We start from the raw sequence: 23,106 nt of genomic DNA, 5'->3' as shown, positions 1-23,106 counted from the left end.
AATGATAGATATTATTTACCTTCTTTTTCAAATGAAAGATACCTGAGACTTCATTTAGGAACTTTTCTTTTTTTTTGAGACAGGGTCTCGCTTTGTTGCCCGGGCTGGAGTGCAGTGGTGCGATCATAGCACACTGCAGCCTCAACCTCCTGGGCTTAGGTGATTTCCCACCTCAGCCTCGTGAGTAGCTGGGACTGTAGGCATGAATCACCACACCTGATTAATTTTTTTTTTTTTTTTTTTTTTTTTTTTTTTTGAGACGGAGTCTCGCTCTGTCGCCCAGACTGGAGTGCAGTGGCTGGATCTCAGCTCACTGCAAGCTCCGCCTCCCGGGTTTACGCTATTCTCCTGCCTCAGCCTCCCGAGTAGCTGGGACTACAGGCGCCAGCCACCTCGCCCGGCTAGTTTTTTTTGTATTTTTTAGTAGAGACGGGGTTTCACCGTGTTAGCCAGGATGGTCTCGATCTCCTGACCTCGTGATCCGCCCGTCTCGGCCTCCCAAAGTGCTGGGATTACAGGCTTGAGCCACCGCGCCCGGCCTAATTTTTTGTATTATCAGTAGAGGCAGGGTTTTGCAATGTTTCCAGGCTGGTCTCAAACTCCTGGGCTCTCTGCCTGCCTCAGCCTCCCAAAGTACAGGGCTTACAGGTGTGAGCCACCACACTTGGCCCATACTGACTCTTATTTGAAATATTTTGAGACTAATATATTTTTCTTTTCTTAAATAAAATATGATAGACTTTTTTTGATCAAAAGATTAATTGGGCCAGCTGCAGTGGCTCAGGTCTGTAATCCCAGCACTTGGGAATTCCAGGTGGGACATTCATTTGAGCCCAGGAGTTGGAGACCAGCTTGGGTAACATGATGAGACACTCTCAAAAAAAAAAAAAAAAAAAAAAAGAGACAAAAAAACCCCACCAATTGTGGTGGCATGCATGTGTAGTCCCAGCTACTTGGCTGAGGAAGGGTCCTTGGAGGATCATTTGAGCCTAGGAGGTTGAGAATGCCGTGAACTGTGTTGGCGCCATTGCTCTCCAGCCTGGGCAACAGAGCAAGACCTTGTCTCAAAAAAAAAAAAAAAACAAAAAAAAACCCCAAAAAACCCAACAGATTGTTTATGACATCAAAATTAAAATTTATTGATTAGGAGTCAGTGTTTTTTTTTTTTTTTTTTTTTGAGACGGAGTCTCGCTCTGTCGCCCAGGCTGGAGTGCAGTGGCCGGATCTCAGCTCACTGCAAGCTCCGCCTCCCGGGTTTACGCCATTCTCCTGCCTCAGTCTCCCGAGTAGCTGGGACTACAGGCGCCCGCCACCTCGCCCGGCTAGTTTTTTGTATTTTTTAGTAGAGATGGGGTTTCACCGTGTTAGCCAGGATGGTCTCGATCTCCTGACCTCGTGATCCGCCCGTCTTGGCCTCCCAAAGTGCTGGGATTACAGGCTTGAGCCACCGCGCCCGGCCAGTGTTTTTTTTTTTTTTTTTTTTTTTTTTCTTTTTTGAGATAGAGTCTCGCTCTTTTGCCCAGGCTGGAGTGCAGTGGTGCGATCTCGGCCTCCCATGTTCAAGTGATTCTCCTACCCCAGTCTCCTGAGTAGCTGGGATTACAGGCACCCACTACCACGCTCTGCTAATTTTTTTCTTTTTTTTTTTTTTTTTTTTTTTGAGACGGAGTCTTGCTCTGTCGCCCAGGCTGGAGTGCAGTGGCCAGATCTCAGCTCACTGCAAGCTCCGCCTCCCGGGTTCACGCCATTCTCCTGCCTCAGCCTCCCGTGTAGCTGGGACTACAGGCGCCCGCCACCACGCCCAGCTAGTTTTTTGTATTTTTTAGTAGAGACGGGGTTTCACCGTGTTAGCCAGGATGGTCTCCATCTCCTGACCTCGTGATCCGCCCATCTCGGCCTCCCAAAGTGCTGGGATTACAGGCTTGAGCCACCGCGCCCGGCCAATTTTTTTCATTTTTAGTAGAGCTGGGGTTTCACCATGTTGGTCAGGCTGGGCTTGAACTCCTGACCTCAGGTGATTCGCCAGCCTCTGCCTCCCAAAGTACTGGGATTACAGGCGTGAGCCACTGTGCCTTGCCTACATGCATTTTCATGTTTGGTAATTCGGTGGGATGATTTGGGAAAAAAAAATCTAATCAGAATTAAATATTTTATAGTTTATTAAAAATTGGACTCAGAATGGGCACTGTGACTCAACGCCTGTAATCCCAGCACTTTTGGGAGACCGAGGCTGGTGGATCACCTGAGTTCAGGAGTTCGAGACCAGCCTGGCCAACGTGGTGAAACTTCTCTACTAAAAATATAGAAATTGGCTGGGTGTGGTGGCGCACGACTGTAGTCCCAGCTACTCAGGAGACTGACGCAGGAGAATCACTCAAACCTGGGAGGCAGAGGTTGTAGTGAGCTGAGATCAGGCCACTGCACTCCAGTCTAGGTGACAGACCAAGACTCTGTGTCAAAAAAAAATAAATATATAAATAGAGACAGGGTCTTACCGTGTTGCCCAGACTGGTCTCAAATTTCTGGACTCAAGTAGTCCTCTAACATTGGCCTGCCAAAGTGCAGGGATTACAGGCGTGAGCCACTGCACCCGGCCTATATTCACTATAGTTATTAAAGATATAGGCCGGGCATGGTGGCTTATGCCTGTAATCCCAGCACTTTGGGAGGCCAAGGTGGGCGGATCACCTGAGGTCGGGAGTTTGAGACCAGCCTGGCCAACATGGTGCAACCCCGTCTCTACCAAAAATACAAAAATTAGCCAGGCATGGTGGCGCATGCCTGTAATCCCAGCTGCCCAGGAGACTGAGGCAGGAGAATCGCTGGAACCCGGTGGGCAGAAGCTGAAGTGAGCCGAGATTATGCCACTGTACTCCAGCCTAGGCGACAGACCAAGACTCTGTCTCAAAAAAAATAAATATTTACCTGAGGCCAGGTGCGGTAGCTCACGCCTGTAATCCCAGCACTTTGGGAGACCAAGGTGGGCAGATCATCTGAGGTTGGGAGTTCGAGACCAGCCTGGCCAGCATGGAGAAACCCCATCTCTACTAAAAATACAAAAATTAGCCAGACATGTTGGCACATGCCTGTAATCCCAGGTACTTGGGAGGCTGAGGCAGGAGAATTGCTTGAACCTGGAAGGCAGAGGTTGTGGTGAGCCGCGCCATTGCACTTCAGCCTGGGCAACGAGATCGAAACTGGGTTTCAAAAAAAAAAAAATGTATATACACACACACACACACACACACACACATACATACACGTACATGTTTACATATATATGTATATTTACCTGAAAAGTTGATTTGGTTCCATCTGAAGAGCCTTTTTCACGGACATTGTCTTTTTCAGCTATAGAGTTTGGCATTGTTAGTTATCTGAAAAATAAAGATTGTAGTTACTGTTTTTGAGACAGAGTCTCACTTTGTCACCCAGGCTGGAGTACAGTGGCACACTCTTGGTTTGCTGCAACCTCTGCCTCCTGGGTTCAAGCGATTTTCCAGCCTCAGCCTACTGAGTAGCTGGAATTACAGGTGTGTGGCACTCTGCCTGGTTTGTTTTTGTATTTTTTTAAGTAGAAATGGAGTTTGGCTGTGTTGGCCAGGCTCATCTCAAACTCCTGACCTCAAGTGATCCATCCTCCTCGGCCTTTGAAAGTTCTGGGATTATGGGTGTGATCCACTGTGCACGATCAGTCATTATTTTTTTACGTTGCTTTACCTTATACAAAAAAAGTGCAGTACATTATATGACTCCTTTAGGAAACCTGTGGTTATTAAAGATTATGAAGTTATCTTGTGGATATGTACAATGTATTTTGTCAGTTTTTTTTTTTTTTTTTTTTTTTTTTTTTTTTTTGAGACGGAGTCTCGCTCTGCTGCCCAGGCTGGAGTGCAGTGGCCGGATCTCAGCTCACTGCAAGCTCCGCCTCCCGGGTTCACGCCATTCTCCTGCCTCAGCCTCCTGAGTAGCTGGGACTACAGGCTAATTTTTTATATTTTTAGTAGAGATGGGGTTTCACTGTGTTAGCCAGGTTGGTCTCGATCTCCTGACCTCATGATCCACCCACCTCTGCCTCCCAAAGTGCTGGGATTATAGGCGTGAGCCACCGTGTCCAGCTTTGAAGTTTATTCTTTTCTTTTCTTTTTTTTTAAAGGTGGAGTCTCACTCTGTCACCCAGGCTGGAGTGCAGTGGCGCGATCTCTCTGCAAGCTCGGTTCACTGCAAGCTCCGCCTCCTGGGTTCACGCCATTCTCCTGCCTCAGCCTCCCAAGTAGCTGGGACTACAGGCACGTGCCACCACGCCTGGCTAGTTTTTTGTATTTTTAGTAGAGATGGAGTTTCACCATGTTAGCCAGGATGATCTCGATCTCCTGACCTTGTGATCTGCCCACCTCGGCCTCCCAAATGCTGGGATTACAAGCGTGAGCCACTGCGCCCAGCCCGAAGTTTATTCTTAAGTAAAAATTAGGCTGGGCGCGGTGGCTCACACCTGTAATCATAGTGAGAGGCCAGGGCTGGCAGATTGCTTGTGTCCAGGAGTTTGAGACCACCCTGGGCAACCTGGTGAAACCCTGTCACTACCAAAAAAAGCCCCCAAAATTAGCCAGGCATGGTGGTGCATGTGTGTAGTCCCAGCGACCCGGGAGGCTAAGATGAGAGGATCCCCTGAGCCCTAGGAGGTTGAGGTTGCAGTGAGCCATGATCATGCCACTGCATGCCATCCTGGGTGACTAGGAGTGAGACTCTTAAAAAAAAAAGATACAGTTGAGTACATATGGACACAAAGAAGGAAACAAAAGACACCAAGACACCAGGGCTGGCTTTAGAGAGAGGGTGGCAGGAGAGAGAGGATCAAAAAACTATGGTTACTATGCCTATTACCTGGGTGACAAAATAACCTTAACACCAAATCCCCAAAACATGCAATTACCTACATAACCTGCACATGTATCCTTGAACCTCAAATAACAGGTAAAAAAAAATACTGTGTTGAGTATCACTAATTATTTAGCAAATTGAATCTTATTATTGTTTTTTTTTTTGAGACGAGTCTTGCTTTGTTGCCCAGGCTGGAGTGCAGTGGCGTGATCTCAGCTCACTGCAACCTCTGTCTCCTGGGTTCAAGTGATTCTCCTGCCTCAGCCTCCTTAACAGCTGGGATTACAGGTGTGTGCCACTACACTCGGCTGTTTTTTGTATTTTTAGTAGAGATGGGGTTTCACCATGTTGGCCAGTCTGGTCTCAAACTCCTGACCTCAGGTGATCCTCCTGCCTCAACCTCCCAAAGTGTCGGGATTACAGGTGTGAGCCACCATGCCCGGCCCAAATGGAATATTATTTATGTATTTTTTTGAGTTGGAATCTCACTCTGCCACCCAGGCTGGAGTGCAGCGGCGTGATCTTGGCTCACTGCAACCTCTGCCTCCCGGGTTCAAGTGATTCTCCTGCCTCAGCCTCCCGAGTAGCTGGGATTACAGGTGCCCACCACCACACCCGACTAATTTTTTGTATTTTTAGTAGAGACGGAGTTTCACTGCATTAGCCAGGATGGTGTCGATCTCCTGACCTTGTGATCCGCCCGCCTTGTTCTCACAAAGTGCTGGGATTACAGGTGTGAGCCACCATGCCCGGCCCTTGAATGTTATCTATTAAATTTTTACTATGTTGAGTAAATTGGAGAAAAAGTGATTGAAAATTTTCACTTGAAAGTATATGGGCCAGGTGCAGTACTTTATGCCTCTAGCGTTTGGCCTCCCAGCGCTTTTTGAGAGGCCAAAGTGAGAGAATCACTTGAACCCAGGAGTTCTAGACTAGCCCGGAGAAGTTGGTGAAAACTGTTCTCTACAGAAAATTAAAAAATTAGCCAGATGTGTTGGCACGCCTCTGTAGTCCTAGTTCTCTGGGAGGTCGAGGAGGAGGATCACTTGAGCCCAGGAGATTGAGGCTGCAGTGGCTGTCATCACACCACTGTGGTCCATCCTAGGTCTCCATCTCAAAAAAAAAAAAAAAAATGTTTTTAAAATTAATTATTTGAGACGGAGTCTCGCTCTGTCACCCAGGCTGGAGTGCAGTGATGTGATCTCGATTCACTGCAACCTCCATCTCCCAGGTTCAAGCGATTCTCCTGCCTCAGCCTCCCGAGTAGCTGGGGACAGGTGTGTTGTCACCACACCCAGCTAATTTTTGTATTTTTTTTTTTTTTTAGTGGAGCTGGGGTTTCGTCATTTCAGGCTGAGTGATAGAAGAAGACCCCATCTCAGAAAAATAAATAAATAAATAAATGATTGCCCTTTTATATGCTGTAAGTTTCAATGGTAGCAGAAATTGTGTGCCCTTTGTCCTATGCATAGTAATTGTAGACGTTGCAGCTGATATAATTTTGACCATACACCAGTCATCTAAAAAATATTTATTGTAATGGAGACATACCACATTAACCTTGAAATGTCGGGTGGTAGTTTGAAAGTTTGCTCCAGCAAAAAAAAAAAAAAAAAAAAAAAAGAAATTCTCTCTTGTTCAACTGAAAGGCGAGTGTAGATGTTTTTCTTGCTCAGAATTGGAGATTTAAAAATACTTTTTGAGGCCAGGCGTGGTGGCTCATACCTGTAATCCTAGCGTTTTGGGTGGCCAAGGCGGGCGGATCGTGAGGTCAGAAGTTCAAGACCAGCCTGGCTATCATAGTGAAACCCCGTGTCTACTAAAAATACAAAAAAAATCAGCCGGACATGGTGGTGTGCCCCTGTAGTCTAGCTGCTAGGGAGGCTGAGGTAGGAGAATCGCTTGAACCCTGGAAGCAGAGGTTGCAGTGAGCTGAGATGGTGCCGCTGCACTCCAGCCTGGGTGAAAGAGCAAGACTATCTCAATAAAAAAGAAAAAAGAAAAAAAAATTTTTTTTGAGTGTGTTGGCTACTCAGTGATACTGAACATTTAATTGCCAAGTAAAACTTTTACATTTAACTCACTAATTTATGCTTTTCTTGTTGTGTTACCCATTGTTTTTCCTTGCTGTGAAGCTTCCTAGCTGATGTGTCTATTACTGGGTTGGGCTTTTGACATTCTTTACATTAATATGGATAATATTTTACTTTCATTCTTTTGGTAAAAAACACAGGAGATTTACCTTTGTGAGGTCGAGGCGGGCAGGTCACCTGAGGTCAGGAGTTCGAGGCTAGCCTGTCCAACGTGGTGAAACCCTGTCTCTACTAAAAATACGAAAGTAGCTATGTATAGTGGCTCATGTCTGTAATCCCAGCTACTTGGGAGACTGAGGCAGGAGAATCGATTGAACCTGAGGGCAGAGGTTGCAGTGAGCCGAGATCGCACCGCTGCACTCCAGCCTGGGTGACAAGAAAGAAACTCTGTCTCAAAGAAAAGAAAAAAAAAGAAAATTAACCATCTTAACCATTTTTAAATGCACACACGTATTTGTTTTTGTAAGCTCCTTTATAGCACAGAGCGTGTCTCAGACAGCTATAAATTTCCCATAACATAAGTACTTAGTAGGTACTAAGAAGTAAGCCAACATTTTCTTCTGCAAAAATTGTACTTGTTTTTGAATGCCTGTCTTTATCTTGCAGTATGTTCATGCGGATGCTCCTACCAATAAAACACTGGCTGGGCTGGTGGTGCAGCTTCTTCAGTTCCAGGAAGATGCCTTTGGGAAGCATGTCACCAACCCGGCCTTCACCAAACTCCCTGTAAGTACATCAACTTATTATTATTTGGGCATCCACAGTTGCTGTACTTTTAGGTATAGCATCCGGCTTTTTTCCTTTGCTGCTGCTAGCGTGTAGAATTAAAAAAACCAAAAAAAAAAAAAAAAAAACCCAAGAGAACAATTTTAGTTATAGAATATTACTACTTTTTAACCGTAGGAAGCTGCTTTTTGAAGAAGCACTTGATATTTGCATTAAATATTGGAGCAGTCATTGTGAAGACCTAAAAATATTTTACTATGTTGCAGTTCCCTATCCTCTCGCTGTGAGAGTCTTCTCCATGCTTTCTCCTGATGCAGGTTTTGTGCCTAGAATACTGTTTTGTGGAATTTTTTACATTTTGTAGGTGAGATACCTTCTGAACTTGTGTGAGAATATAATTTTGGTGTCCTTGCAATTGTGTGTTTTATTTTTGTTTTTACAGACAGGGTCTTGTTCTATTGCCCAGGCTGGTTTGATCACAGCGTACTGCAGCCTTGATCTCTGGGCTCTAACCATCCTCCCACCTCAGCTTCCCAAGAGGCTGGGACTACTAGCACGTGCTAGCATGCACGTATGGGTGACTTTTAAATTTCTGTGGGGATGAGATCTTGCTGTGTTGCCCAGGCTGGTCTCAAAATTTTAGCCAGAAGGCGATCCTTCTGCATTGACCTCCAAAAGCACTTTGATTACTGATGCAAGCCACCATGCCAGCCCTTCTCTGCTATCTTTATTTTATTTTATTTTTGAGACAAAGTCTCGCTCTGTTGCCCAGGCTGGAGTGCAGTGGTGCCATTTCGGCTCACTGCAACCTCTGCATCCTGGGTTTAAGCAATTCTTGTGCCTCAGACTCCTGAGTAGTTAGGATTACAGGTGTGCGCCACCACACCCAGCTAATTTTTTTATTTTTAGTAGAGACAGGGTTTCACCATGTTGGCCAGGCTGGTCTTGAACTCCCAACCTCAAGTGATCCACCCACCTTGTCCTCCCAAAGTACTGGGAGTACAGGTGTAAACCACCACATCTGGCCTTTATTTTTATTTTTATTTTATGTTATGTTATTTTATGTTATTTTTTGAGATGGAGTCTTGTTCTGTCACCCAGGCTGGAGTGCAGTGGAGTGATCTCGGCTCACTGCAACCTCTGCCTCCCGCGTTCAAGTGATTTTCCTGCCTCAGCCTCCTGAGTAGGTGGGACTACAGGCATGCACCACCCACCACACCTGGCTAATTTTTGTATTTTTAGTAGAGATGGGGTTTCACTATGTTGGCCCAGCTGGTCTTGAACTCAAGTGATTTGCCTACCTCGGCTTCCCAAAGCACTGGGATTACAGGTGTGAGCCACTGTGCCCAGCCTCTGCTATCTTATACTCCTTCATTTATATTTTTGAACTCTGATTGTACAAATACTAGATTTTTAGGAATTGTCATATCTTTTCTCATAATTTTTGTCTCTGAATTCATTTCGGGTTTTGTTTCTAGTGTGGTGTTAGCTGCCTTTATGAATCTATGATCAGTAGACCTTTTTTGTGGGGACTGTTCTTGATCACTAAATCGTTTAACAACTTACTGATCTTTCAAATATAATTGAGAATAAGAAATAGTAGTCTGGGCACGGTGGCTTATGCCTGTAATCCCAGCACTTTGGAAGGCTGAGGTGGGCGGATCACGAGGTCAGGAGATTGAGGCCATCCTGTCTAACAAGGTGAAACCCTGTCTCTACTAAAAGTACAAAAATTAGCTGGGCATGGTGGCAGGTGCTTGTAGTCCCAGCTACTTGGGGGAGGCTGAGGCAGGAGAATGACGTGAACCCGGGAGGCGGAGCTTGCAGTGAGCCGAGATTGCGTCACTGCACTCCAGCCTGGGTGACAGAGCGAGACTCCATCTCAAAAAAAATAAAAAATAAAAAAAAATAGGCCAGGTGCGGTGGCTCACGCTTGTAATCCCAGCACTTTGGGAGGCCGAGGCGGGCGGATCACGAGCTCAGGAGATCAAGGCCATCCTGGCTAACACGGTGAAACCCCGTCTCTACTAAAAATACAAAAAATTAGCTGGGCGTGGTGGCGGGCGCCTGTAGTCCCAGCTACTCGGGAGGCTGAGGCAGAAGAATGGCGTGAATCTGAGAGGTGGAGCTTGCAGTGAGCTGAGATCGGGCCACTGTGCTCCAGCCTGGGTGAGAGAGCGAGGTTCCGTCTCAAAAAAAAAAAAATAGTGTTTCAGTGATCTTACCGTTAAATGTGTTTGCGTATGATGTTTTTATGATCCAAAAAGTTAAAGAAATTTAGTTAAATAGATTGATGTGGTTACTTTTCTCATTTTGAATTATAATTGGGAAGCTTTTATCATTCCTTGGTTATAAAGGAATTCAGCTATGTGTTCTTTTAGTACTTGTATGGTTTCATTTTTCACTTTTTTTTTTTTTTTAAATTTATAAAGATAGAGACAGGGTCTTTCTGTGTTCCCTAGGCTGGTCTTTTTTTGGAGACAAAGTCTTGCTCTGTCTCCCAGGCTGGAGTGCATGGTGCTATTTCAGCTCACCACAACCTCTGTCTCCCAGGTTCAAGCAATTCTTGTGCCTCAGCCTCCCAAGTAGCTGGGAATTCAGGCACCTGCCACTACGCCTGGCTAATTTTTTTGTGTTTTTAGTAGAGACGAGGTTTCACCATGTTGACCAGGCTGGTGTTGAACTCCTGATCTCAGGTGATCCACACGCCTCAGCCTCCCAAAGTGGTGGGATTATAGGTGTGAGCCACTGCGCCCGGCCCCAGGCTGGTCTTGAACTCTTGGGCTCAGGTGATCTTCCCGCCTTGGCTTTGCAAAGTCCTGGGATTACAGGTATGAATCACCACACCCAGCCTTATTATTTATTTATTTATTTATTTTTGAGGCAGAGTCTCGGTCTGTCGCCCAGGCTGGAGTGCAGTGGCACGATCTCAGCTCACTGCAAGCTCCACCTACCGGGTTCATGCCATTCTCCTGCCTCAGCCTCCCGAGTAGCTGGGACTACAGGTGCCTGCCACCACGCCCGGCTAATTTTTTTTTTTTTTAATTTGTAGTAGAGACAGGGTTTCACCATGTTAGCTAGGATGGCCTCAATCTCCTGACCCTTGTGATCTGCCCACCTCAGCCTCCCCAAGTGCTGGGATTACAGACGTGAGCCACCGTGCCAGTCCCCAGCCTTATTTTTACATTTAGCTCTCTGATCCGTTTAGGATTTGCCCTGGTTAGTTGGTGTGGGAAATGGCAGATCCATTTTTATGTTTTTCGTTATGGTTATCTGGTTATTCCAGAAAAGTTCATTTAAAAGGGCTCCTTTTCTCCACTGATTGGAGCTCAGCAAATGCTAAGAATTTGATTAGGTGCAGGGTCCTAAGAATACAAACAAATACTGTATATTATTTGTCCTCAGGGGACTCACAGTCTAATGAGCTGTGTGAGTGGAGACTTTGACTTACTTGGTGATGTCAGGAAATGTTTCTGTGGAAAAGGACGTTTGAATTGTGTCTTGAAAGTTGAGTGTGAGTTCTTCAGCTAAGTGGGGGAGGATGGGATTTTCAGGCAGTGGTAGCAACACATAAAAGCATTACGGTCTGAGAGAATGTGATACTTAAAGGTAGTTGCACATAGTTCAGCACATTTAGACCTAAGGGTAGGTAGAGGGCAGTCAGCAGAGAGATGGGCCAGAGTCAGTCATAAAAGGACTGGTTTACTGTGCTAGAAGTGTGCATTTTATCTTGAAGGTGATGGGAAACCACATCATAGGGGAAAGTAGAAGGTGGCTTAGTCAATTTTGGTATTTATGTATGTATGTATATGTGTGTGTGTGTGTATGTATATGTATTTATGACGGAGTCTTGCTGTGTCGCCCAGGCTGGAGTGCAGTGGCGTGATATCGACTCACTGCAACCTCTGCCTCCTGGGTTCAAGCAATTCTCCTGCCTCAGCCTCCAGAGTAGCTGGGATTACAGGTGCCACCACCGTACCTGGCTAATTTTTGTATTTTTTAGTAGACACAGAGTTTCACCATCTTGGCCAGGCTGGTCTCGAACTCCTCACCTTGTGATCCGACCGCCTCTGCCTCCCAAAGTGCTGGGATTACAGGCGTGAGCCACTGTGCCTGGCCTATTTTTTTTTTTTTTTTTTTTTTTTTGAGATGGAGTCTCACTCTGTCATCCAGGCTGGAGTACAGCGGTGTAATCTTGGCTCGCTGCAACCTCCACCTCCTAGGTTCAAGCAATTCTCCTGCCTCAGTCTCCCCAGTAGCTGGGACTACAGGAGCCCGCCACCACGCCTGGCTCATTTTTGTATTTTTAGTAGAGACAAGGTTTCACCAGGTTGGCCAGGCTGGTCTTGAACTCCTGACCTCAGGCGATCTGCCTGCCTTGGCCTCCCAAAGTGCTGGATTACAGGTGTGAGCCACCGTGCCCAGCTAGCTGCCTGATGTTTTTTGTAACAAAAGTTTAAAGATACTTAAAAGTAAAAATTTGCAAGATTAGTATGAAGAACTTTTCTTTTCCCTTCACTCAGAATCTACAGTTGCTAACATTTTACCCATTTGCTTTATCATTATCATTTTCTGTGGGATGTGTGTTACGTATTTTATGTGTGAAAAATTTGAAAGTTCCTTGTTCCTTTACAGCTAAAGTATTCATTTCCTGTTCTCTTGCATTGTGAACTGGGCTAGAATTATCAAATTAGCTATTGATTGAGGTTTTCGATAGCTTAATTCACTGTAATATAGTACATATTGATTGCACTTTATTAATTGTAACATGTAATTTAGAGTAAAATTACAGATTATATTATATAAAGTATTTTACATAATATGATTGAAATTATATTGGGATTCCTAATTAGGAAAATATGCATGTTTTCAAAAATGGTGTTTTCAGAGAGCGTTATGTGTGGGCTCTTTGACTTCTGGGAACTAAACCATTATTTAGTTCCAGATTTTAAAGTATTAGGGAGGAATGTTTTTAGGCATAAGCCGTAATTAAAAACAATTCCAGGTTTAGTGCCACTGGGACCAGATGTACTTGCCTTCCTCTCAAAATGGTGTTCAGCGTTTTCCCACATGAAAGGAATTGATACAATCCGTAATGGCATAAAACAAAATTCGTTGAGATAGATAATTAACAAAGCAAAGAATGTTTCAGTGAGACATATAAGTTATATACTTTAAAAAGTTTTTTCCCTGAGTAATCAGTATGGTATAAGAGTTCATGCTGGGCATAGTTGACACCTGTAATCTCAGCACTTTGGGAGGCTGAGGTTGTCAAAACTCTTGACCCCAGGAGTTTGAAACTAGCCTGGGCAATATAGGCCCCGTCTCTACAAAGAAATACAAGAAAAATCATCTGGGTGTGGTGGTGTATGCACGCTTGTAGCCCCAGCTACTTGGGAGGCTGAGGTGGGAGGATCACTTGAGCCTGGGAGACAGAGGTTGCAGTGAGCTGAGACTCTGTTTTAAAAAAAAGAGTTCACTATTTTGTTGTTGTTGTTGTCGTTGTCCAGGCTGGAGTGCAATGGTGCGATCTTGGTCACTGCAACCTCTGCCTCCTGGGTTCAGACTATTCTCCTGCCTCAGCCTCCCGAGGAGCTGAGATTACAGGCGCCCGCCACCATGCACAGCTAATTTTTGTATTTTTAGTGTAGACGGGTTTTCTCCATGTTGGCCAGGCTGGTCTTGAACTCCTTTTTTTTTTTTTTTTTTTGAGACGGAGTCTCGCTTTGTTGCCCAGGCTGGAGTGCAGTGGCCGGATCTCAGCTTACTGCACGCTCTGCCTCCTGGGTTTACGCCATTCTCCTGCCTCAGCCTCCCGAGTAGCTGGGACTACAGCAGGCGCCCGCCACCTTGCCCGGCTAGTTTTTTATATTTTTTTAGTAGAGACGGGGTTTCACCGTGTTAGCCAGGATGGTCTCGATCTCCTGACCTTGTGATCCACCCATCTCAGCCTCCCAAAGTGCTGGGATTACAGGCTTGAGCCACCGCGCCCAGCCTTGGTCTTGAACTCCTGACCTCGTGATCCACCCGCCTCAGTCTCCTAAAGTGCTGGGATTACAGGCGTGAGCCACCATGCCCAACCGAGATCGCTATTTGGACTAATCATTTTTTTAAAAAATCAGAGTAGAGGCTGGGTGCGGTGGCTCAAGCCTGTATTCCCAGCACTTTGGGAGGCTGAAGCAGGCAGGTCACCTGAGGTTGGGAGTTCAGGACCAGCCTGACCAACATGGAGAAACCCTGTGTCTACCAAAAATACAAAATTAGCCGGATGTGGTGGTACCTGCCTGTAATCTCAGCTACTCAGGAGGCCAAGGCAGGAGAATCACTTGAACCTGGGAGGCAGACGTTGTGGTGAGCTGAGATTGCGCCACTGCACTCTAGCCTGGGCAACAAGAGCGAAACTCCATTTCAAAAAAAGAAAAAATCAGAGTGGAACTTTTTTTTTTTTTTTTTGAGACGGAGTCTCACTCTGTCGCCCAGGCTGGAGTGCAGTGGCACGATCTCTGATCACTGCAACCCTGCCTCCCGGGTTCACGCCATTCTGCTGCCTCAGCTTCCCAAGTAGCTGGGACTGCAGGTGCCTGGCACCACGCCCGGCTAATTTGTTTTTGTATTTTAGTAGAGACGGGGTGTCACTGTGTTAGCCAGGATGGTCTCGAACTCCTGACCTCATGATCCGCCCACCTTGGCCTCCTGAAGTGTTGGGATTACAAGAGTGAGCCACCATGCCCGGCTAGAGTGGAACTTTATATAGTAACTTCCCAAATCATGCTGGATGTCAGACAACTGGCTCTTGTTCTATCAAATGCTGAGAGATTTAGAAAGAAAGAACCAAACACTTCATAAGGCTAAGGCTAAAGGTGTGTTGCATTAGCAAACACATGAATTGAAACAAAAAAAAATTGCTAAGATGTGGGTATAAAACAAAAAAGAAAAATATATTTTACCTTCACTACAAGTAAAGTTTCTAATTTTTCTACAAGCCCTCCAAGGCTTTAGTCTACATAATATAAACGTAATCGTAATAATAGAACTATTTTTCTCTTTTTGAGACAGGGTCTCTCTCACCCTGTCACTCAGGCTGGAGTGTGGTGGTATGATCTCAACTCACTGCATCTTCGACCCCGACTTTCCAGGCTCAGGTAGATCCTCCCACCTCACCCTCCTGAGTAGTTGGGACAATAGGCTTGCACCACTACACCCTGCTAATTGTTGTGTTTTTTTTTGTAGAGACAGGGTTTTGCCCTGTTGCCCAGACTGTTCTCGAACTTCTGGGCTCAGGCTGTCTTCCCGCCTTGGCCCCCCAAAGTCCTGGGTTTACAGACATGAGCCACAGTGCCCGACCTAGAGCTATTTTTTTTAATTCTGCATTTTAAAATAGATTATAAGCATCTGTGTTTAAAAAAACAAGAAAGCTCTGAGAGTAAGAAATGTAGAAGGTTAAGTGAGAGTCTCAAGTAACTGGATTTTAATTGTGTTTGGGAGATGTCCAAGATTTTGTTTTCTTTTTTACGTGACACAGCCCCAGGAGATCCTGAGAATGTGTACCTTATTCCCAAAATTGTAAACCTGTCATTGCACTTAAAAAATTAATCATTGACCCAGCGAGGTGGCTCACCAAGCCTGTAATCCCAGCACTTTGGGAGGCCAAGGCGGGCAGATCACGAGGTCAAGAGATTGAGACCATCCTGGCTAACATGGTGAAACCCCATCTGTACTAAAAATGCAAAAAAATTAGCCAGGTGTGGTGGCGGGCGCCTGTAGTCCCAGCTACTCGGGAGGCTGAGGCAGGAGAATGGCATGAACCTGGGAGGCGGAGCTTGCAGTGAGCCGAGATCGCATCACTGCACTCCAGCCTGGGCAACAGAGCGAGACTCCGTCTCAAAAAAAAAAAAAATTATTTAGACTGGGGGCGGTGGCTCACGCCTGTAATCCCAGCACTTTGGGAGGCTGAGGTAGGTGGATCACCTGAGGTCAGGAGTTAGAGACAAGCCTGGTTAACATGGTGAAACCCTGTCTCTACTAAAAATACAAAAATTACCCGGGCATGGTGGTAGGCGCCTGTAATCCCAGCTACTCGGAAGGCTGAGACAGGAGAATTGCTTGACCCCAGGAGGCGAAGGTTGCAGCGAGCCAAGATCATGCCGCTGTACTGCAGCCTGGGTGACAGCAAGATTCCATCTCAAAAAGAAAAAAAAAAATTTAATTTGCAACTGGAGGAAAAATGTAGAGTATTATATTCCTGAACTGATTTCACTCTGCCATTGTATGAATTTCAGAATGGAGAGACTATCTTTGGGAACATGGGACTAGGAAGGAGACCATAAGTGTTGTATATATATTTGAAGTGAGCATTTGAGTTTGTAGCTTAGAATTCTGTCTGATGAAAGTAGAATATAAGCACCTGTTTAAGCAAAATAGTATGGGAAATGTACTTGTGGAATAATGGTTTCTTTTTTTTTTTTTTTTTTTTAACAACTTCCTATTGCAAAATATATGGAAAGTAAAATACATTTTGACTTAAATAATTATAAAGAGAACATCCATTTAACCACAGTCCAGGTCAGAAATTGCTAACATTGCTAACAACCCTAACAAGCGTATGTATTCCTTCCCTAACCTTAAACTCCCCTTTTTCCCCCACAGATAATCTTTTCCTTGCTTCTTTTTTTTTCCTGGGATGGCGTTTCGCTCTTGTTGCTCAGGTTGGAGTGCAATGGTGCGATCTTGGCTCACTGCAACCTCTGCCTCCTGGGTTCAAGCGATTGTCCTGCCTCAGCCTCCCGACTAGCTGGGATTACAGGCATACGCCACCACGCCCAGCTAATTTTGCATTTTTAGTAGAGAAGGAGTTTCTCCGTGTTGTTCCGGCTGGTCTTGAACTCCCGACCTCAGGTGATCCACCTGTCTCAGCCTCCCAAAGTGCTGGGATTACAGGCGTGAGCCACCGTATCCGGCCTGCTTGCTTTTCTTTATAGGTATCACTGTGTTAGCATGCATCCCTGAATAATATAGTATAGTTTTGCGTGTTTTTGAATTTTGTACTAATGAACTCATAAATATTCTTGTAACTTGGCGGCCATGTAGGAAATAATTTGCAAACATGGAGAAAACAAATAGTCTAACTGAACTGCTCAGCCATATACGTGTGGATAAAACAAATTACTGTAGAAGAGTTAAGTCTCTGAAAAATCTAGTTAGCTAGCTTCTGGCCTTTATAATTCATGTGCAAGGGCAGTGAGCCTACATGATCTAGCATGACCAGTTAGATAGAGCTCAGTAGGCTGCAAAATATGGGCTGCTATGTTGGAGACATGGACTAGTATTCCAGGCAGAGGGCATGCTGGACCAGGTGGTGGGCAAGGCTCTGGAGAGCTGTATGATCAACTTCAATGCAGGCTTGTACTCCGTATCATATGGATTCACAGGTAGATAACTGAGTTCACTGGCATTGTACTTATTTATTTGATTGATGTTTCATTTATTTATTTTTTCCCATATTTTTACTTTTTTTCATCTTTCTCTCTCTCCCTATAATGTGTCCTCCAGCTTTGCTGAAGTATGGCTAATGTACAGTAAACAGTACATATTTAGCTGGGCACACTGGCTCATGTCTGTAATCCGGTGTACTTGGGAGACTGAAGCAGGAGGGTCACATGAGGCAAGGAGTTTGAGACCAGCTTGAGCAACATAGTGAGACCCTATTTATCAGAAAAACTAAAAGTTAGTCGTGCATGGTGCTGTGTGCCTGTAGTCCCAAGTACTTGGGAGCTGACCCAGGACAATCACTTGATCCCAGGAGTTAGAGGCTGCCATGAGTTATAGTAGTACTGCTGCACTCTAGCCTGAGTGACAGAGCCAAATCCCATCAGTTTCTCTTTCTCTCTCTCTTTTTTTTTTCTAAAGAAAAAAGCTGGGTGCAGTGGTTCATGCTTATAATCTTAGCATTTTGGGTGGCTGAGGCTAGAGGAGTCCTTGAGCCCGGGAGTTTGAGACCAGCCTGGACAACATGGTGAGACACCCTGCCTACAAAAAATTTTAAAAAATTAGCTTGGTGTGGTGGTGCATGCCTGTGGTCGCAGCTACTTGGGAGGCTGAGGTGGGAGAATCCCTTGAGCCCAGGATGTTAAGGCTGTGGTGAACTATAATCATGCCATTGCACTCCAGCCTAGGCGACAGTGAGACCCTGTTTCAGAAGAAAAACCTAACTGAAGTGTTTTGTGTTGTGAAAACATAGTGTAAACATAAAACAGAATACTGTATACATATATATTTATTTTCTTAAAAATCTCAGCTGGGCACTGTGGTTCATGCCTATCTGTAATCCCAATACTTTGGGAGGCCTAGGTGAGTGGGTCCTCTGAGCTCAAGAGTTTGAGACTAGCCTGAGCAACAATCTTGTGAAATTGAGCTTTTCTTAATATAGCTACAAAAATGGTGAAGTATAATACTGACTTATTTTAAAGCAGATGTCAGAACTTACTGAAAAAATTATTTTGTTTTTATAATTTTTTTTTTAAGAGCTGGAGTCTTGCTCTGTTGCCCAGGCTGGTCCCAAACTCCTGGGCTCAAGTGATCCTCTCGCCTTCTCCTCTGAAAGTGTTGACCCAGAAGGGCCAGGCTCATTCCTGTAATCCTAACGTTTTGGGAGGCTGAGGCAGGAGGATCGCTTGAGCCCAGGAACTTGAGACTAGCCTGGGCAACAAAGTGAGACCCTGTCTCCAAAAAAGATTAAAAAATAAAAAAAAGGAAAAGAAGGATTATTACTCTTGAAGAAGGAGATGCATTGAGGGGACAGATACACCCATTTTAAGGGGACTATCGTTGAACATTTTCTCTTTTTTTTTTTTGAGATGGAGTCTTGCCCTGTTGCCCAGGCGAGAGTGTAGTGGCGTGATCTTGGCTCACTGCAACCTCCGCCTCCTGGGTTCAAGGAATTCTCCTGCCTCAGCCTCCTGAGTAGCTGGGACTACCTGGCTAATTTTTTGTATTTTTAGTAGAGATGGAGTTTCACCGTGTTAGCCAGGATGGTCTCGATCTCCTGACCTTGTGATCTGCTCGCCTTGGCCCCCCAAAGTGCTGGAATTACAGGCATGAGCCACTGCACCCGGCCACCCCTGGCTAATTTTTATATTTTTAGTAGCGACAGGATTTCACCATGTTGGCCCGGCTGATACCAAACTCCTGACCGCAGGTGATCCGCCCGTCTCAGCCTCCCCAAGTTCTGGGAGCCACTGTGCCTAGCCTCATTCAACGTTTTCTAAATTTGTTTTCAATTGTTATGTGATTTGGTGGAATACCTGTAAATACACTGAGCAAAAAATGTTGTCATAGCCAAATGTGGTGGTGTGACTGAACTGGGTAATATATTTTGGGATGTTTTAGATGAGTCACAGTTCATAAGCTATCTCTTTCTGACACCTTGGAATTTCTCCCCAGTATGACTGACCTCATGGCAGGAATTCTCACAAACTGAATCAGTCTGGTGTAATGGAAAGGGTGGGAGTTGGAGGACTGTCTCTTTAACAGTCTGTTTTCATTTGATTGAATAAATCATTTGGAACATGAAGTTAACAAGAAGGGGCTTACAGTTGGAGTTGGACTTTATCACTGGTTTTATAATTATTTCCTGGGGAGTACCTGTAGCATCTGAGAAGAGGGAAGTGAGGAGTAAATGCAGAGGGCTAAGAAGAATCTGTTGTCTTCAAGTTTCACTTTGAACAATTTTTCCTAATAGACCTCTTTGAGTTTCTAAAATGTTCTGTGGCAAAGAAACAGGAGAAAACAAGCTGAGCGCGGTAGCTCACGCCTGTAATCCCAGCACTTTGGGAGGCTGGGGCTGGTGGATCACCTGAAATCAGGAGTTCTAGACCAGGCTGGCCAACCTTGTGAGATCCTGTCTCTACTAAAAATACAAAAAAATCCCAGCTACTCAGGATGCTGAAGCGGGAGAATCGCTTGAACCCTGGAGGCAGAGGTTGCAGTGAGCCAGGATTGTGCTGCACTCCAGCCTGGGCAGCAGAGTGAGACTCTGTCTCGAGAAAAAAAAAAAAAAAGAAATAGGAGAAAACTATCGAATTTGGCAAATGTTATGATCTCTCTTACTGAACATTTTATGATCTGTATGTGAGAATGGTATTGTTTTGCCAAAATCATGCTGATTCTAGGACTTTGTGGAATGGATGAGGGAGAATGCAGAGATTAGCATATAGGTCTTGGAAGGAAGAATAAAAGGATGGATTTACGTGAAAGAAATCACCAGTCATAGTCACTTGAGTTGTCATCATCCATCAAGTCCAATCTAGCAGGGAGGGAATAGCTTGAGAGACTTGAGACTGAGGCACAGATCTCTGTAGAACATGGGCTTTATCCTGGCAAATATAGTGATCAAATTTAGGAGAGTGGCTTTGATATAATACTGTTATTTACCATATAATCTATCTACACATTTCGCCAGTTATCTCAAAAATGTCCTTTATAAGATCCACACCAACACCACATATTTTATTTAGGTATGTATTTTTAGTCTTATTTAATTTGAGATAATTCAGCCTGTTTTTTTCTTTTCCTTTTTTTTTCTGAGATACTGCCTCACTCTGTCACCCAGGCTGAAGTACAGTGGTGTGGTCATAGCTCACTGCAGCCCTTACCTCCAGGGCTCAACTGATCCACCTGCCTCAGCCTCCTGAGTGGCTGGGACCACAGACACATTCCACCATGCCTGGCTTGGCTTTTCTCTTCTTTTCTTTTCTTTTCTAAGACAGAGTCTTGCTCTGTCACCCAGTCTGGAGTGCAGTAACACAATTTCAGCTCACTGCAGCCTCCCCTTCCCGGGTTCTTCTGTCTTAGCCTCCTGAGTAGCTGGGATTACAGGTGTGCACCACTACACCCAGCTAATTTTTGTATTTTTAGTAGAGATGGGGCTTTACCATGTTGGCTAGGCTGGTCTCGAGCTACTGACCTCAAGTGATCTGCCTGCCTTGGCCTCCCAAAGTGCTGCGATTACAGGTGTGAGCCACAACGCCTGGCCAAATTTTTTAATTTTTAATTTGATAGAGACAGGGTCTCACTGTGTTACCCAGGCTGGTTTTGAACTCTTGAACTGAAGAAGTCCTTCTGCCTTGGCCTTCCAAAGTACTGGGATTGCTGCTTTGAGCCACCATGCCCAGCTGACTGACATTTGTTTGTCATTACTTACATTTTTTTGGTGGTTGTTTTTTGAGACAGAGTATTGCTCTGTTGCCCAGGCTGGAGTGCAGTAGCACGATCTTGGCTCACTGCAATCTCCACTTCCTGGGTTCAAATGATTCTCCTGCCTCAGCCTCCCCAGTAGCTGGGATTACAGGCATGTGCCACGACGCCCAGCTAATGTTTGTATTTTTAGTAGAAACTGGATTTCACCATGTTGGCCAGGCTGGTCTCCAACTCCTGACCTCAGGTAACTGCCAGCCTTGGCCTCTCAAAGTGCTGAGATTACAGGTATGAACCACTCTCTCTGGCCCATGACTTAACATTTTTGAAGCATGCAGACAAATATTACATTTAAAAAAAAGTTTTTGGTTTTTTTTCTTTTGAGACAGTCTGTGTCGCCCAGGCTGGAGTGCAGTGGTAGGATCTTGGCTCACTGCAATCTCTGCCTTCTGAGGTCATGCGATTCTCATGCCTCAGCCTCTAAAGTAACTGATTAACAGGTATGCACCACCATGTCTAGCTGATACTTTGTGCTTTTGGTAGAGATGGGGTTTCACCATGTTAGCTATGCTGGTCTCGAACTCCTGGCCTCAAGTGATCCGCCCGTCTTGGCCTCCCAAAGTGCTGGGATTTCAGGCATGAGCCACTATGCCCAGCCTCAAATTTTTGTGTGCTATTGCTTATAGTCGTAATTTGTTTATTCTCATTGTTGTGTACGGGCTGATAAATTTTTTCTTTTTTCTTTCTTTTTTTTTTTTTTTGAGACGGAGTCTCGCTTTTGTTGCCCAGGCTGGAGTGCAATGGTGTGATCTTAGCTCACTGCAACCTCCACCTTCCGAGTTCAGGCGATTCTCCCGCGTCAGCCTCCCAAGTAGCTGGGATTACAAGCACCCGCCAGCACACCCGGCTGATTTTTTTGTATTTTTAGTAGAGAGGAGGTTTCACCATGTTGGCCAGACTGGTCTTGAACTCCTGATCTTAGGTGATCCGCCTGTCATGGTCTCCCAAAGTTCTGGGATTACAGGCGTGAGCCACCACGCCCAGCTAAATTTTTTCTTAAAGGGACAGAGTGTGCCGCATGCTGTGGCTCACTCCCATAATTCCAGCATTTTGGGAGGCCGAGGTGGGTGGATCACTTGAGTCCAGGAGTTCAAGACCAGCCTGGATAACATGGCAAAAGCTGGTCTCTACAAAAAATACCAAAATTAGCTGGTCATTTGGGAGGGCCCCCCCTGTAGTCCCAGCTATCTGGGAGGCTGAGGTGGGAGGATTGCTTGAGCTAGGTGGCGAAGGTTGTAGTGAGCTGAGATTGCACCACTGCACTCCAGCCTGTGCGACAGAGTGGCAACCTATTTCTCCTCCTTTTTTTTGAGTCAGAATTTCGCTCTTGTTGCCCAGGCTGGAGTGTAATGGTGCGATCTTGGCTCACTGCAACCTCCACCTCCTGGGTTCAAGCGATTCTCCTGCCTCAGCCTCCTGAGTAGCTGGGATTACAGGCATGCGCTACCACACCTGGCTAATTTTGTATTTATAGTAGAGAAGGGGTTTCACCATGTTAGCCAGGCTGGTCTCAAACTCCTGACCTCGAGTGATCCATCCGCCTCGGCCTTGCAAAGTGTAGGATTACAGGCGTGAGCCACCGTGCCCAGCCAACACCCTGTTTCTAAATAAATAAATTAATTAATTAAATAAAGGGACAGATAGTAAATATTTTAGATAGTAAATGTTTTAGGCCTATAGGCTGTGTGGACTCTGTCACAGCTGCTCAATGTAGTATGAAAGCAGCTATATACGATACATAAATGAGTATATATACATGCAATACATAATGAGTAGGGGTGTGTACTGGTAAAACTTTAATTTTTATTTTTATTTATTTATTTATTTTTTTGAGACAGAGTCTCGCTCTGTCACCCAGGCTGGAGTGCAGTGGCCGGATCTCAGCTCACTACAAGCTCTGCCTCCCAGGTTTACGCCATTCTCCTGCCTCAGCCTCCCAAATAGCTGGGACTACAGGCGCCCGCCACCTTGCCCGGCTAGTTTTTTGTATTTTTAGTAGAGACGGGGTTTCACCGTGTTAGCCAGGCTGGTCTCGATCTCCTGACCTCGTGATCCGCCCGTCTCGGCCTCCCAAAGTGCTGGGATTACAGGCTTGAGCCACCGTGCCCGGCCAATTTTTATTTTTTGAGATGGTACCCTGTTGTGTTACCAGGTT

General features: G+C 45.3%; 2 protein-coding genes across 3 annotated transcripts in view; one reads left to right on the top strand and one right to left on the bottom strand.

Moving 5' to 3' along the window:
* SMARCC1 (SWI/SNF related, matrix associated, actin dependent regulator of chromatin subfamily c member 1) overlaps positions 1–23,106 on the top strand; it is a 195,593-nt gene that overhangs the window by 3,623 nt on the left and 168,864 nt on the right. For both annotated transcript variants that reach the window (XM_050780744.1, XM_050780745.1), the window contains exon 2: positions 7,581–7,700. In XM_050780744.1, coding sequence (XP_050636701.1) covers positions 7,581–7,700 — 120 coding nt within the window. The remainder of the gene's footprint in view (positions 1–7,580; positions 7,701–23,106) is intronic.
* DHX30 (DExH-box helicase 30) overlaps positions 1–23,106 on the bottom strand; it is a 196,318-nt gene that overhangs the window by 81,323 nt on the left and 91,889 nt on the right. The gene's annotated exons all lie outside the window — the stretch shown is intronic.

This window comes from Macaca thibetana, chromosome 2 (assembly GCF_024542745.1).
Source record: "Macaca thibetana thibetana isolate TM-01 chromosome 2, ASM2454274v1, whole genome shotgun sequence".
NCBI classification, from domain to species: Eukaryota; Metazoa; Chordata; class Mammalia; order Primates; family Cercopithecidae; genus Macaca; species Macaca thibetana.
This window is presented reverse-complemented; position numbering and strand designations above follow the sequence as displayed.